The sequence below is a fragment of the Protomyctophum parallelum genome (genome assembly GCF_964188405.1).
Source record: "Protomyctophum parallelum genome assembly, chromosome: 10".
Classification (NCBI taxonomy): domain Eukaryota; kingdom Metazoa; phylum Chordata; class Actinopteri; order Myctophiformes; family Myctophidae; genus Protomyctophum; species Protomyctophum parallelum.
Window position 1 is genome coordinate 15,996,824 of NC_139704.1, and position 16,861 is coordinate 16,013,684.

The window sequence follows — 16,861 nt, forward strand, 5'->3', positions numbered from 1 at the left end:
GACCTGTCTAATGACATCTGGTGGCAGACCCTTAGAAGTTCTAGTAACTGAAACAGACCTTGCCATTTAGCTCACAATATTAAGATGATGGGACCATAACGTGTTGGTTGAAGGACTTGGTCAATGGGAATATTGTTTAATAAAGTATCATCTGATACTATTCCAATTAATATACTTATAGTAGTGTATTTATTACTCACCACGAGACATGGCCAAAGCATTTCCGGGGGTCTTCAGCCAAAACGGTTGACAACCCGACTTACATGACCTGGCAGAGAGACCTGTGCTCCGAGAGCCCTTTTTCTAGTTGTACTAATTATAACGTAACAGCACAGTGATTGCTTGTACATTACATCTTATATTATGTTGGTATATAAATGTGGATAAATTCACGCCGACTGTTTATTTAATGCAACACAAAAACATTGCAATAATAGCATTTTGAAAGACTGCACGTTATAAAACATGTTCTCACTAAAACAGTTGAGCTTAGTTGGTTATATACAGTACATGCCGATATATATATATATATATATACACACATATACAGTACACACACACACACACACACACACACATTAAAAACATTACAGACCTTTCAGGAGCACAAATTATACTCGCGCTTCAGAAGCATTCGAGGAAAATTGAAAGACAGTACTAGTATTCTCTTGACAGTACATTTGAAACAAATGATTGCAATGAGGATTATTACTAAAAAAATAAAATTACCCATAATTAAAATATACAATTCAAAAAGTCCAGAAATCACAACGCCCAAGTAAAAATTGTTACAAGAATCCGATCACTGTAATCCCCCTGCTTTGCTCATCATGAGTTGAAGCCCTTGATTGCTATAGGGGCCTGAAACCAAACATACTCTTTCCAGTCTGACCTCTCAGTTTGGATGTCCCTACAGGTATCAGTAGACAGGACAATAATATGCCTTTTTACCCGAGTTGGCATTTTAAAGCCGAGTTTAGGCCGGAACCAGCCAACACCACATTCCCTGTGAGCCAGAACCAAGACTGTGGTGGCCAGCAGACGCACAGGTGCAGTATCAGACAAAAGATCAGTGACAAAAAGTGCGTGAAAGAGTTGCCTTAAGCATGACGACACCCGCAGGCTCTTGTCTCCAGAAGACAATACCAGTGCCTCCATGTTTATCTCATACAGTTCTTTGGGCAGGACAACAGAGCCACCTAGTAGCAGAAGTACACGGGGCACCAGGCTGAGGGAAAACAGCACTTCCAGCTGCTCTAGCAACATGTCCAGCTCCTGCAGGCTCCGCTCACTCTTCCTCCTGCCCATGTCTGCCGAATGCACTGGTCTCCAGCTTGCCACCTCCTTATTCTAGAAGGTAGGGAAAACGGGTGCAGTACTTAGTTCAGACTAGTCATTGGTCAGACAACCTACCTCCAAACCTAACCATAACCGCAAGCGCGGGAGCAGCGCATGTCCGACATGCGGAACGCATGTCAGACTAATGCTCTGTCGGAATTACGTGCGGATCCCAGGGAAAACAAATTTCCGTTCAGCAAAATAAATAAATAATGATTGTTAATGTAGGGGTGCAAACAAACTACTGTAATTGATTTAGTTGATTATAAAGTAATAACTAATGCTTGACTAAAGTAAGTGTGTGGGAAAGTATACTGAAATTTTAATATTTTCGTCCAATAATAATTCCAACACATCATCATGTGACACGTGAGATGGTAGATCAGCTATTTTCACTTTGACACCATTGATGGTGTATGAAATTGCGCTTCTCTGTGGTTAATCAGACTAATTGTTTTAGTTGATTATAAAATAATCTATTCAAAGTTTATCACGTCGGTTCCTTGATATATTAAAAATATACGAATTAAAAAAACGAAATAAACGCTTCAAGATTATCAAGAAATTATTATACAAGAAAATAAGTCATAATACAGGCTTTACGAGTTTTAAGTTAAGAGGCAACTGATTTCACCTGCTTTGAAGCTTGACTTTTCTGAGAATGCTTCAGCTGGTCATAGGTCATGGGCAGCTGCTGTCTCTGGTAGAGGATACATTTAAGGATCTCGTGAACAAATCGACGGCAGCCCTCCTGAGTCACAGTACCAGGGAAGACCACATATACACAACCCTCCTCCTGTGCTCTTTTCACCATTTCAGCATCATCACCATGCTTAGTGGGAGTCACAACGGGGACCTCCGGACCCTTCAGGCAGGGGCTTTCATTTTGTTGAACGTCATCTGCCGAAAGGATGTCAGTCAAAAATACTTTTATTCACAACAAGGAGCTTGCATGGTATAGTTAGTGTTAATCAATGCGTTGGCTTTTGTGTGGATTAAATACTCCCTCTGATTGGTCTTTGGTGATGATGTCACAACAGAAACCCAACACCGATTTGCACTGATTTTGGGGACGTATGTGTCATGGTTTAAAGCAAAATAAAATCTCATGACTGAAAACTGTTGTTAGGCTTAGGCCAAGTCCCAATCTGTCATTTGTTAAACTGAAGCCGGTTTCCGCAACAACTAGCACAATAATTATGTTGAATCTTTCTAAACCTATGCTCCACATTCCAGTTGAAGAAATTGTTTTTTTTGTTTTTTCTTTGATGAAATATCTGAGATTATGAGGGTAATTTTGTAACATGCATTCTACAGCTAGTTTGACCACTTAAAATACTCATGAATCAAATCTATTCTATTGCTAGTTTGAACACTTCAATTACTATTCCATCTTAAATATAACTAATAACTGAAAATAGCAAATATATAAGCGTCTTTGACTTTAATCCATGCATATCTGTCCAGACTACACAACCAACCTGAACTTTATAGAATAGGTGTTGAACTTTTGATAGTAAGGATAAACATTTACCTTTAAAACTGTAACAAATAGTAGGGCCCTTGGAAATTATAAAGGTTGGGATTGGGAATAACTTTTCTACACAACAGGATAATTCACCACCTGTGGTTGTAGAAGTAGAAGGCACACTGTTCTCTTTGTCTTCCATGATGCTCCTAATGAGTTGCTCTGAATTTAGTTGATTCTCTGATGAGACATCTTCATCATTAGAAGACATGATGACTTCCTGCATTGGGAGTTGTCCTGTAGTTTCTACTGAAGATTGGCATGAGATTGTCTGGTCTGAATTTACTGGACCGGAAAGTGTTTGGAAATCCTTCAGACAGAGACCATCAGCCTTTTGAGCATCATCTGTAGAAAACATGTCAGTAAATAAGGTGACCTTCACACCAGAAAGCTTTACTGCGATTAAAACGAATCCTGCTGCACATTGTCGGAAAGTACACTTCGTTTGGCAGGTGTGAAGCGTCATTCGAATCCTAATGCATCAAAGAACTGCATTCTACTCCGACCAAAAACGGGGGTTTCGCTTCACTTCCATTCGCACTTGATTATGATTAGGTGCAGGTGGGAATGCAATCCGCAGCAAATAAAAGAAATGAAGCAAACAATGTGGCTGGTGAGGAGCTAAACACAGTCAGAGACGGAGAAGGCATATTTTACGCAGCGCAAAGATGTCCCGTTACCGTGGATAGATGTGGTCGAAAGAGGAGACCGAAGCCCTGGTCGAAATGAGGACGAGTACATTAATCAATTGCTTAAGGAAACACATAAAAACACTGCAGTGTATAGCCTACAGAATATACTGTCTGTGTGTGCATGCCGTGAACATGGAGTTCTGTCACTGTGTGGGGACTTTGTCTGTCTCTGTGCGCCTCTATGCCCAAAGGAACAGTGCGTGCAGACTCCACGTTATGAGTATAATTAACACCATAGATTTCACTGTATGCAAGAATCCCAACTTCATTCGCATCGAGTCTACCGAAGTATTAATTGGGAATTATGTGACCTACCGTAAGTTTAACAACAACAGGCAGCTTGCCCTGGCATTGCCAGGGTTATTGCTCTAACATTGATGCGTCTATCATCAGCGTGTTAAGGTTTTTCTACCCAGCACTGGTTATTGTGTTGATAAAATAGGTCTCCCTCTGTCTGATCAAGTTCTGGTTTAACACATCAGAACACACAACCTTTGCCTAACTAACAGCTCTGATTTTCTTCAACTTCAACTGTACCGAATAGAAAGATGTTAGGCTACTTCCTTTTCATAAATAGTAACTAAATGGACCCTTTTGGGTCTGAAACTCTCCGAGTGTACAAATGGAACCAAATGGAATTGTGAGGCCCCTTTTTCACCGGTGTTGAACCGGTTCCGTTCTTTTTTCCCCCTCCAAATCCCTAAAATTTGGACCGATTTCTTCTTCTCGCCCTGAAGTGGGAACCAAAGTGGGCATGTCCGTATTCAGTTTGGAAGATGCAGGAGTTATAGAATAGAAGTTATTTTGGTGGAAAAGGGGCCTCAGAGTTAAATTAATATTGAGGATTTCATGTAGATTCACAAGATTGGGGTCCCCAGTGTCTAATCAAATAGTCCTTAAAACTTTGGGGAATCCATCCACTGGTCAACAGGATAATATTAACAGCATTAGCTTAGTTAACAATAGCTACTTACCACTATCTGTGGTTGTAGAAGGCATGGAGGTGTTCTCAAGTTGCTCTTCATCATTAGACACGATAACTTCCTGCATTGAGAGCTGTACTGTAGTTTCCACTGAAGATTGGCATGAGATAGCCAGGTCTAAAGTTACTGAACCGGAAATGGTCCGGGAGTCGTTCAGACAGATGCCATCCTCTTGTGGACCGTCATCTGTAGAAAATATGTCAGTTCACATCACTGCTGCTTAAAGCTAAGACTTGGCTGCCACATGACATCACAAGTGGGGGCCTGTTTATTTTTGGGGGAGTATGAATAAGACAAGCATTAAAACTGAAAAGTCCATAGACTTGGCTGCCAATTGAAGCATAACCTGGAATAAACAGTTGTTTCATGTTATGAGCCCCTTAAGACATTCCTAGGAGGGGGGTTCGTGTGCCATCTATCTATGTCATTTTATTTTATTTAACCAGTAAAAAACACATTGCCAAAAAAGCCAGCCGTTGGAGGAGCAAGTTACTGCCCTGGGCCTAGTAGTTAGTGCCCCTCAAAAATAATACGAATTTGGGGGTCCTTGAAATAATATAACTGCAGTAGCTTAACGTTAGCTACTTACCGCCATCTATGGTTGTAGAAGGCACGGTGGTGTTCTCTTTGCCTGCCATGATACGTTTTTCTGAATTTAGTTGATTCTCTGATGAAACATCATCATCAATAGGAGACATGATGGCTTCCTGCGTTGAAAGTTGTCCTGTAGTTTCTGAAGATTGGCACAAGGTAGTCTGCTCCAATGTCACCACACCAGTAAGTGTTCGGTAACCCTTAGGACAGAGGCCATCGTCTTGTTGAGAGTCATCTGTAGAAAAGATGTCGGTAAACAAGTTTATTAACAACAACATGCTTGCCTGTTGATGTCCGGGTTATTATCAATATGTGTCATTGATTGGTTATTGTTTGGGGGTCAAATGGGCTAGACCATATATGTCAAACTCAAGGCCTGGGGGCCAAATCAGGCCCGTGAATGAATTATCTTTGGCCCGCGGGATGATATTTAATTAGTATTAGAACTGGCCCTCTGGTATATTGCACGGACCACCATAATACTACAAGTCCCACAATGCACTGCGAGTGCATTGTCATGTATTGAGGGCGCAAGCATGTCTTCTCTTCACTATTGATCAGCAGAGAAAGTATGTCAACTTGTGATCAACTTTCAGCTATAACCCTCTCCCCAAAAATGGCCCGTGTGTTGAAACACAGTCCGGCCCTCGACTTGTACCAATTTTCTTTATTTTGGCCCACGGTGTATTTGAGTTTGACATCCCTGGGCTAGACTCTCTCTACCCCGCTTTTGGTTTTGATTGATTGATTGAATACTTTAACAGTTTCCAGAAAAAAGCACAGGAAAGTACTGTTCAATAAAGGTCTGCTAATAGGATTTATAACCCAAGAACGCACTATGGCTTGTTTCCATATTCAGTTCATCTGAGTGATACTGATAGAGCTGAGATCTCCATACTATCTGGACTACTACTACTAGGTTCTGATCTGAGCTAAATCTGGACAGTAATCTGGACATAACTGCAGTAATTCCCAGGTCCATATGTATTATGATCCATATTCGTCCAGTCTGAGTCAGACATACTTTTAATTTCCTATTTTAGTTAATATCCTATTTTAATCATCTGAAATTGTTTAGTCTGTTTAGTCAAAATATAAAAATCTTAGCCTTTAGTGTCAACAACATTAACAACCGAAAACTTTAACTGTACACAGAATAGATGTAGTCTAATAGGACCAAATTGAGAGTGTACAGTTTAAGACTGGAAGCAAATTGTACTGTTTTTACAGTACATAGAGAATTCTATAGATTCACTAGACTAGATTGGGGTCCCCAGAGAACAAACAAAAACCTGCAGGACTGCTTTAGCTTAACGTGAGCTATTAAGGTCGCTAAAGGCTAAACTACTTACCACCACCAGCAGTAGCTGTAGAAGACATGGTGATGGTGGTGTTCTCTTCTTTGTCTTCCGTGATGCTGCTCTTAACAAGTCGTTCTGAATCTAGTTGATTATTCTCTGATGAAACATTGTCATCATTCGAGGACACGATGTCTTCCTGCACTGAGAGCTGTGGCTGTCCTGTAGTTTCCACTGAAGACTGTTGTTGTAAACGTGTCTGGTCTAAAGTTATCGAACCGGTAACTGTTCCGCCATCTTCCTCTGGTGAGAGACACATTTTGGTGCTGTCGGAACCAGCAGTTTTATTGTCAACAACAACAACAGCAGCAGCGTTATTAAAATCCTCTGCTGTTCTGCGTTTCGTGTTTATTCCGTCTTCTCCTTCCATCATTTTGAAAGTGACCGGGGGTGCGACTGCGAGTCGTGATGCATCATGGGAAACTGGGCTGCGATCTGCGGTCGTCGACCGAGCAGTTGCTGATTTTTTTACTCTCTGGCCAATCACTATGGAGTAAAATACCAAAAGCAAAAGTAGTCATTAGAATGTCCTATTATGTGACTGTCTAACTCTAGCCTACTCTAAAATCATAAAATGTATGAAATCTTTTGAAAATAGCCAAAGTTTAAATAAGCTTGAAGTGCTTAATGTATGTTCTTTTAATAATGATCAAAATCTACGAAGTTTTTGATTGATTGATTGATTTATTAACAGTTTGCAGAATTACAGTACATTTCAATTTTCAAGTACAACTCAATAAAAAAATTGTTAACAGTGAGTGGACGACACCATAAAGCATTACACTTGTTTACAATAGGGCCCACCATTTTCAATTCATCAAAACATTTAGAGACGTACGAATATACACAACTATATAACTAGTAAAAAATAAATCATCATAAGAGGTCAAAAGGGAAAAGAAACATATACAGTGAGGGGAAACGGGTGGGTGGGGGATTCAGATTTTACGGGGGCCAGTTTCGAATTGCAGCCGTAGGTGCCCTTTGAGAGCAGTTTTGAAGGAGTCAAGGGATTTGCATGTCTTAATGACTGTTTGTAGGGCGTTTCACATTTTGGTGGCATAGGAGCGAAATTAATTTAATCCCTTGTTTGTGCCGGATCTGGGTTGCACATGGTTTGTTGAACTCTCCCTCTGGTGTTGTGGGTGTGTGACATTAAGGAAGTATTTAGACAGGGTATCTTTATGGTGTAGCGAATCTTGTGGACCAGACCCTTTGCAAGGTGCTGTACTCGTCAACCCTAAGCCATTCCAGCCTGTCAAAGTGGGCAGGGGTGAGGTGGGTTCGGGGAGTGAGGCCTGAAGTAGTGGCCTGACCAGTTTGTTTTGGGAAGTCCTTGTTTTAAGGGCCTTAGAGGTGCTGTGGTACCAGGAGGTGCAAACGTAGTCGAATAAATCTTGTACGAGGGCTCCTGTTAGGGTCTTCAAGGTGTTTTTGTTGACCAGTGAGGAGATCCTGTATAGGAATCTTGTTCTTTGGTTGACCTTTTTGATTACGTTGGTGGCCATTTTATCACCGAGATTTGCCTCCAGGATGGAACCTAGGTAATTTCATCTTTTCGTGTGATAATATTGTCACCCATTCTAACCAAGAAGCCATCTGCCTAGCTGAGATTACTATTTGATCCAAATAGAATGGATTCAGTTTTTCAGTAAAGATAGTTTGTTATCAGCGAGCCAGGTGCAGATTCTACCAAATTCAGAGCTGAGGGCCTTTTCAATCTACAGTTTGTTCCTGTCCGAGACCAGCAGTGCTGAGTCATCTGCGAACAGGAACAAATTGCAGTCACAAGCTGATGTCATGTCGTTTACATATATTACAGTAAAGGTCCTAGTATGCTTCCTTGTGGCACGCCACAGATTACTGGGGGGGGGGGGGGGGGGGGTCCAGCATGACCATGCCGCAGTATTTGCCAGCACCTCGTGTTTGATGTGGTCGCTCAAATAGAGGCATGTGTCAGTGGAGTGGGATGTTCTGAAGCCAGATTGGAATTCATACATAAATTTTTTCGTGGCAAGATACTTTTCAACCTGTTCATGTACGATAGTTAGTTGCCGGGGTCTAATTTGCTCCCTTTCTTGTGCATGCAGGGGGGTTACTTTGGCCAGTTTGAAATCTTGGGGGACCTTTCCCTGTTTGATGGAGAGGTTTATTATGTGGGTGATGATTGGAGCTATAGAGATGGCAGAGTCTCTGAGATATTTGGAGGGAATATTGTCATAGCCAAAGCGCCCAGAGTGGTAACTATAGTAACCAAAGTTTTCAATTAATTGTAGTGGAGTAAAAGTACAATTATTTTTCTCTGGAGCAGAAGTATTGGAAATGATGTGGGGTAAGGGTTATGGGGTGGGTATGGTGCTTCAACTCTGGTCTGTTTGGGTTGGATTGTAATTTTCAGGCCAGTTGAAAACTCTAAAGCAGTGGTTCTCAAAAAAAAATTGACATACATTCTGCAGACCCCCATCTGAAAATATTTTTTTTTTTTCTATTCTTTTTTGTTTATTTTTTATAACAAAAAAGGCACCCTCCACAGTGTGCGTAGATTCTGTTCTTACTTCTTACCTACGAACAAAAATACAAAATACAAATCACAGCTAAGAAAACATTGAGGGATCCCAAAACCGTCTTAAAAACTTCCTAAGTGGGTCTAAGAACAAATTTCCTCTTAAGAACTTCTTAAGAACGGTTGGCTCATGAGGCCCAATACACATATCTCATACTTATAGTGTCATCTAGTGGCGAGGTTGTGTTGCGCACGAGATAATAAAGAACAGCAAATAACACAGGTGGGGTTATCATCAAGTTGATTAGTTAGTAGAACGTGTGATGAGCAGTGAGCACATAGGATGAGCGTCATAGAAAATTAGCAGACTAATAGTTGCAGTTTGTTCAGTTCATAATAAACCCCATTAATATTATTGCATAGTTGGTGAACGCACTGGTAGGTAGGTTATTCTCTGGTTTATTTTGACCAGATAATTATGGCTTCCGTGCGAGTGGCAGTCCGAGTTCGACCCTTGGATAAAAGGTACAGTTGAGTTGTCTTGAATGACAGTTTCATTAAATCGTCCTGACTCTGAGCGTTAATTATGTTACATATAATCTATTGGTGTACCCTCTGAGTTAAATTCACATTAAATGAATCAGAGCTCAGACAGTGACTTAGTCTCATTATTATGATATTGCCTACTAGAAATTATATGTTTTAATGTGCACATCATGCTTCCATAGAGAGAGACAGTTATCTTCTAAAGTGATTGTCCACATGAAGGGGAACACAACCACCATTCTGAATAAAAAGGTAGGCTATGTCATACTGGAAAGAATATATAGGCTTTGACTAGGCAGGTTACACTGAAACTGAGGCTTTTTGATTGAAATTGAAAGGATTTGTGCATGTTTTATTTGAATGAATCTAGATTCTATCTAATGGTACACGAGGGGATGTATCTAATGAAGGTGAGAAGACCTTCTCTTTTGATATGGCTTATGATTCAGCTGGAGGAAGCCCTAATTTTGCATCCCAGGAAAAGGTAATCAAAAACCCTAATATCCCATTTGTCTTAACTGTCTAGAGAGACTGACTTATATTCAGGAGTTGATGTGACTTGGATTGAAATGATAATGTAACAGTAAAATTCTCAGTATTCATTCAAATTAACACTATACTGAACTTGTGTTTAGATGCCAGACAGACGAGACATGCTAAATTCTGACCTAAATAGGACTTTCATTGATGGAAGAGTTATAGTAAAATAATTGGAAGTACAGTAAGGACATATCTGCACCACTGTTCTCCCTTTACTTATCAGTTTGATGACTTAAACTACATTTCCCTTACTTGAACAAACGTTCAATCTCACTTCCCTCTACCATCAGATCTTTCAAGATTTAGGTGTCGACGTGCTTAAAGCAGCCTTTGAAGGTTTCAATGCCTGTGTTTTTGCCTATGGCCAGACAGGCACTGGAAAATCCTACACTATGATGGGAAATGAAGTAAGGCCTCCTTTCATATTCCACGTTCTATGTGAGATGTGTAATTATACTGACGTCCCTTTTCTGTTCTGTTTCTTCAAACATCCTCATACCATGTGCTTAGAATAGTCTAATGCTGTCTTGCATTCTAATTTGACAGTCACGATCGCCCATGTGCACAGTGTACAGTATCGGTCCCTGAACTATTCACCCAGTGAACACCTAGAAGTACACACACCCATCTTTTATGGCAACAACTCAGCAGCTGTACCTACTCTTCAGCTAGTGGTTCTCAACTGGGAGAACCACTAGCTAAATGATTGAAAGTTATTATTACATGTACAATAAATACAACTAGAACATACAAGAAAGGCATATGTTATACAGCCTAAAGGCATTCTGGGTCAGTGATTTCAGAATCACTGTCTTATGCTGTGCGTCTCTAGTCTCTACACAAATCAGAAAATATGATGATGGAAGCTATGCCCACCTTTATTGTATTACCTTGCACAGCATCAGAATTGGCTATATGGCTGATGAGATTATCTGCTTGTCTATGTCTACCAGGACACATGCAAGGTCATCAGCAGAGCTGCTGTCAACATCCTGGATAATTATACAGCTCTTAATAAATACTATCTGTTATGTTGTAATTAAAACAAGAAGGCACACAAATCGGAGTGGAATTACTTTCACGCTTCAGTAACCCTGCATCAGATGATGTTTGTGTTGTTCAGCAGGCTTTAGTTTGCATGTACCACCTTTTGGTCACAGAAATAGTCAAAGACACCCCATTAAGAGAATACAGCAGGAGCAAAATGCTGTTGTCCTTTCAAAATATATTGACAGAATTATTTTGTGTACATACTGTTCTCTCTTTTTCTGTACCAGGGGGATAAAGGCTTAATCCCACGTATATGTGAAGGATTGTTCAGTAAAACGTCACAGAGAAACGAGAGTGATGCTGTGTCATTTCGTGCAGAAGTCAGGTAAGGGCTTGTCACAGATACAGTACATGAGTTTATGTTCCAGGTTTTCTTTAGGAAGGCACACATTTGGGAATCTGTCTTGAAATTATGAGGCAAGTCAGGCAACCACATGTGCCATCTAAATATTAAAGCTAATCTATTTATTTTGGAATAGGACAGCAGCATTCTTTTTGGCATTAGCAATTAATGTAAGTCAGTGGAGAGAGAAATCAAATGTCTCAACGTCACATGCAGTGTTGGCTAGAAAAGAGAGTACAAAATTATAATTCCAGTTCACTCAATCCCTGCACAATTGCTAAGGTGGTAAGAGGGCGCTCACCCACTGCTCCTAATTATCATAGGTTAAATTCAGAGGACAAATTGCAGGTATGAATTTACCTTCAGGGATGGTGGTAATAGCCAGCACCCCGTAGCACCCCTAGTCACACATTTCTGGAGCCATAGCTGTTTACCTTACCAGAAATTAGGTCTTTAGGTCTGACAGTGAACCATTCAACATGTCTCCTGAGTTCTGGCACGCACGCACACACATACTCGCACAGATTCAGTGCGTTTATAGATGGATGGATATAGAACTTAAATGGTTACGTGTACAGGGTTGTCAACAAAAATGGTTGCCATGCTGATTGCACCCATTTGCATCACTCAGTGGGACTTATGCTTCACTTGCTTTGATGGGGTTGTCTGATTGATTCTCAACATACTGGGCCGATATATATCAACTTTAATCCACAGATTCCTGTGAATGATGAACTCAAACAGATGGAGATTCATTTGATGTAATCACGAACTGTGCTGTATTCATATGGGTTTCACATACATTTCATCTATTTTCAATGCCCCAGTCTTATTATGCAGTTTCAGGTTTCTCCAAAAACAGTTTAATTAAGGCCATTTGTTTTTTCTTCATATTTATCTCATACCATCATCAGTTCTCGTACCATACTCTACAGTTTTGAAAATGTTTTATTCAAAGAAGTCCTGGATTGTAGCTTTATTTTTGGCTTCACTATTTTATATAGTGATAAAACCTTTATTCCGTAATTCCAATACATTATGTTGAATACTTTTCAGCTACCTGGAGATCTACAATGAACGTGTGCAGGACCTTCTCATCAGGAGATCCAAACCAACAGATTGTGGAGGGTTAAAAGTGAGAGAGCATCCCCAGGACGGACCTTATGTGGAGCGTAAGTAAGACGGGTTTCTTATTCAGTTCATACCTTTTTGGCTAAGTAAACTTCTAAGACATCATTGAGTGTTTCGTGAAGAGTCGGCATAAACCATCAAAACACAATGTGTCCAGGCCTGTCCAAGCACCGTGTACATGACTACCGTGATGTAGAGGAACTGATGACTGCAGGCAACAGCAACCGTACCACGGCCAGCACAGCCATGAATGACGTCAGCAGCCGCTCACATGCCATCTTCACCATAAACTTCACACAGGTGAACAGCACGCATGCATCCATTCTGTATCGCCTGGTTCATGTCGTTGTATGATGGCGTCGTACACTGCAAATAAACGATCTACAAGCTCACAACATTCAAACTTCAAAAACCCTTTATATTCGGCAAGTGGTGGAAAGAAGAATTGGGCTAATTAGTCATGATACCCATTTCATATGATATTCATACTGATGCCTCATATTGCAGTAAGGTTGTAGTAAACATGTAGAAAAGTTTTACTGCAAAGTGCAAACTTTATATCATCTGCCCTGAGGAGCTCTTTTTTCACTTTGTTGTTTATCTATTTGATGCATTTTTGCTTTGCGAGAAGTACCATCTTCAAAGCCATATCATTTTTTTTACATCCCAAGTAGCACTGTTGTTTTGATACTTAACTATATTGCAAAGTGCTCCTCTGTGACATTGCCTCTTTTGAACCAAACCAAGATCTCTAATGTTATCCACGCCACAGGCTCAATTCCACGCAGAGCTGCCATGTGAGATGCTGAGTAAAATCCACCTGGTAGACCTGGCAGGCAGCGAGAGAGCTGATGCCACCCGCACCACAGGCGCCAGGCTTAAGGAAGGTGCCAACATAAATAAATCCCTGGTCACCCTGGGTAGCGTGATCTCAGCTCTGGGTAAATGGAGGTTACAGCATGAATCATGCACCATGACACTACCTTTTCATGTATATTACATAGCTAGTCAACCCGCGGAGTGGATAACAATTAAAATTCTGGGCAAGAACACTTATTTAGTAGACTGTGTAAACACTCGGGCACTTGCAAAACAACAGTTAGCATTTGGGGCTACTTTTCAAGTTTCCTGGTGTGCCTGCATTAAAAGTCTTCATTAAAATTGTTTCAGAGTCTACAAAAATTTAAAATCTTATAAATAAAGTTATATATATAAAAAAAACCAACAACTCTTCTGTGTCTCGGTTTTTACTTTGATGTTTGACCTTTTTGACCTAAAACTCTAATAGTCTCTTAGGGGCAGCCAACTTGTAATTTCTACCAAGCAGGCGTTACTGGCGGCGGGGGGAGAATCATCCCAGGAACACTGCTGCCCCCATACAGTATTTTAGTAGTCAAAGCATGTCAACCAGATTATTCTGCCCAAAAAACAGGGTTGGTCACTTACTGTATAAGGCCTTGTCCTGACTAGGTGTTAAAAGTCCAAACAGACTACAGCTGACAATCTGTTGATGAAATTGTTCTGCACCTCCCGAAAATAAATAAATCTACCATACTGGCCAAATAAATAAATTAATACCATAACATTATACCCTTTGCAAAAGGTTGACTAACTGACCCTGTAGTGTAGGCCTATTGGATTCACAATTAGGCGAGGCCAGGCTGCCGTCTGGCCAAGTCGAAAATTCAAGCAAACATCAAACTCAATGTCAATCATCTCTTCAGGGCAGCCTACTGATCATACCCTCTTAGGGTTCCTAAAAATGTGCCCATCTGTTCTCATATTTCGACGCGTGCACACATGGCGATTGATCATGCTAATCAAGTAACACTTTATTTTGCCACACACAATGTCGAATGATGAATAACATGCATGAGTCAAATTATGCCCTATCCTGAGTCAGAATTTCGCTCTCTGTGACCTCCCAGCCGATCTCAGTGAGGGCCAAGAGACGAAGAAGAAGAAGAAATTGATCTTCATCCCCTACAGAGACTCTGTTCTGACATGGCTCCTGAAAGACAGTCTGGGTGGAAACGCCAAAACTATTATGATAGCAAGTATGTACATCTGAATTAAACACTTAACATCATGAGTATTCAATTAACTCAAATGTAACTAAATGGACCCTTATGGGCCAATTTGGTTACATTTGTACAATCGCATACCAATGGATAAAGTTAAGTAACAAGGATTTTGCTGTTTACAACACACAAAGGTCGGTGTCTCGAAAATAGGAATAGATGTTTAAGAATTATACCATGTTAAAAGTGTTATGTATGTATACAAAAATATTCATAAAATTAACTGTGTGTGTGCTATTTGATGTGTGCGTGCAGCCATTTCTCCTGCTGATGTGAACTACAGTGAGACCCTGAGCACTTTGCGCTATGCCAGCAGAGCTAAGGACATCGTAAACTCGCCTGTGGTGAACGAAGACAAAACCATCACGGTAATCAGAGATCTGCAGGCGGAGATCGTCAAACTCCGAGGACTGCTAGAGAGAGCCGACAACAAGGTGCGCACATCCCACAAAGGAATAATGACTAATATCCATACTAAAATCCATCACGTATTAAAAACTGTATCAAGGAGGTCATTGAGGTCTGTCTCTTTAGGCTCCCTGTGGACACCCGTCCTCCCCTCTGAAGGTAGCAGAGAAGCTGCACCGCAAGGAGGCCAAGGTGAATTTTGCTCCACTGAACTAGAAGATATGTTGTGAATTGTGATATCTCCCTCCCGCCAGTAAACAAAAACACTCTGTCCTTGACGCTCTCTCAGGTCCTGGAGCTTACCATGGAGTGGACTAACCAATGGGCGGAGACCAAGAGCATTCTGAAGGTCTGTTGGTGTAGCTCGATCATACATTTAACTAAATGTCATCCGTAAAATGAACAAATGTGGGCAGATCAAATCAAAATCCTCTAGCTTTTGAAAATGCAGAACATTGAATGATCACACACACACACACACACACACACACACACACACGTTTGTATCACTATACTTGTGAGAACATCAACATTTTAGGACGGCAAAATGTATGAATGCCATTTTTACAATTTCTTGCCACTTTTAACCCTGGCCGTAAATCTGAAAATAGTAGATCTACAAGCTCACAACGTGTTGTGCAGCAAGTCGTTGTGAGCTTGGAGATTCTTTTCCTTTTTCTCGTTGCATAACTGTGGCACACGACCAAGAATAAATCGGGCATAACTCAAGCCTTAACCCCTAAATCCTTCACCTTAATATCAACCTAGATATGTTTTCCTAATTGTAAGCCTAACTCAAATGTTTTTTAATCATAAGTCATTTGTCTTTAATGGTCCACCATGTATGTCTGTTTATCAAATTATTCTACGCACGCACGCTAACACTCACGAACATGCGTGAGTGTAACAGATGGCCCTGTGTGATGCCTGTGCTTTCAGGTATCTTGGCTGGCTCCAGTAAGCTTTTAGAAGTCAGTAGGAGTGACTTATCACTGGCATTTTAATGGGGTTTTCTGGCTGGGATGTAATGCATTCTTTTAAATAATCAGTTTTGTTTTGTATATGAAAATCAAACTACAGACCGTTTGAGTAATTGTCTTGGGGCCGATATAATAATAATAATAATGGGTTGCTTCACTCGCAAAAGCTTATTTGGTTTCAATTTGTTGTGTGGTGCATTGAAATTGATGACAGCTGGCATAATGCAATTCAGGAGAATTCCTGCATGTAGAGCAGCTTTGTTCCACTTTTTTTTTTCCTTAATTACGCAAAGGAATCAATTTACAATGTACACTACGGGTATATTTTTTACACTCTGAGTTAAATAATCACTGAGCATGTTACTGCATGTGTACTATTGTGTAGTAGAAAATTAACAGCTTGAAACTAAAAGCTTCAATTTTTTTCCAAGGAGATTAGCTGGTAACGGACCTTGATCTTTTATTCTGATGTAAACAATAGTTGTCTTTGCTATTGCCACTAGATATATGTTGTTGCTTATCTTGCATTTCCATGCCATCATTTCCAATTTAGCAATCTATAATTTTAGTTTTATTACATTAGTCTAGCTTTCAGCTACCTCTTTTTGTTTTCTGCCAAGTGGCTTGTAGTTAAACTGCTGAACTTGCATATATTTCCCAGAATACCTAACACAGAGTTCACAGAGTTGGAGAGCTTCATTTATTTAACACCAACAAAGCTAAGAGGCTTCAGACAAAAGGTTAAAATGGTCCTCTTTGCTTGCAGTTCACTTCTCTGCCCAGTTG

General features: G+C 40.4%; 2 protein-coding genes across 2 annotated transcripts in view; one reads left to right on the forward strand and one right to left on the reverse strand.

The window, feature by feature from the left end:
• Positions 1 to 595: 595 nt before the first annotated feature.
• Positions 596 to 6,851, reverse strand: mad2l1bp (MAD2L1 binding protein). The gene is made up of 6 exons (XM_083775280.1): positions 6,488 to 6,851; positions 5,131 to 5,370; positions 4,533 to 4,727; positions 2,963 to 3,211; positions 1,973 to 2,238; positions 596 to 1,350 (listed from the first exon to the last, which is right to left on the reverse strand). The coding sequence occupies exons 1-6, from the start codon at positions 6,750 to 6,752 to the stop codon at positions 829 to 831; spliced, it is 1,737 nt and encodes a 578-aa protein (XP_083631406.1). The 5' UTR covers positions 6,753 to 6,851; the 3' UTR covers positions 596 to 828.
• A 2,816-nt stretch (positions 6,852 to 9,667) lies between these two features.
• The window catches only part of kif16bb (kinesin family member 16Bb), a gene marked incomplete at its 3' end in the record, with an annotated part of 30,129 nt that continues 22,935 nt past the window's right edge, over positions 9,668 to 16,861 (forward strand). The window contains exons 1-11 of the mRNA XM_083774908.1: positions 9,668 to 9,794; positions 9,913 to 10,026; positions 10,373 to 10,489; positions 11,360 to 11,457; positions 12,532 to 12,647; positions 12,764 to 12,906; positions 13,379 to 13,547; positions 14,535 to 14,663; positions 14,943 to 15,121; positions 15,222 to 15,287; positions 15,385 to 15,444. Coding sequence (XP_083631034.1) covers positions 9,702 to 9,794; positions 9,913 to 10,026; positions 10,373 to 10,489; positions 11,360 to 11,457; positions 12,532 to 12,647; positions 12,764 to 12,906; positions 13,379 to 13,547; positions 14,535 to 14,663; positions 14,943 to 15,121; positions 15,222 to 15,287; positions 15,385 to 15,444 — 1,284 coding nt within the window. The 5' untranslated portion in view covers positions 9,668 to 9,701. The remainder of the gene's footprint in view (positions 9,795 to 9,912; positions 10,027 to 10,372; positions 10,490 to 11,359; positions 11,458 to 12,531; positions 12,648 to 12,763; positions 12,907 to 13,378; positions 13,548 to 14,534; positions 14,664 to 14,942; positions 15,122 to 15,221; positions 15,288 to 15,384; positions 15,445 to 16,861) is intronic.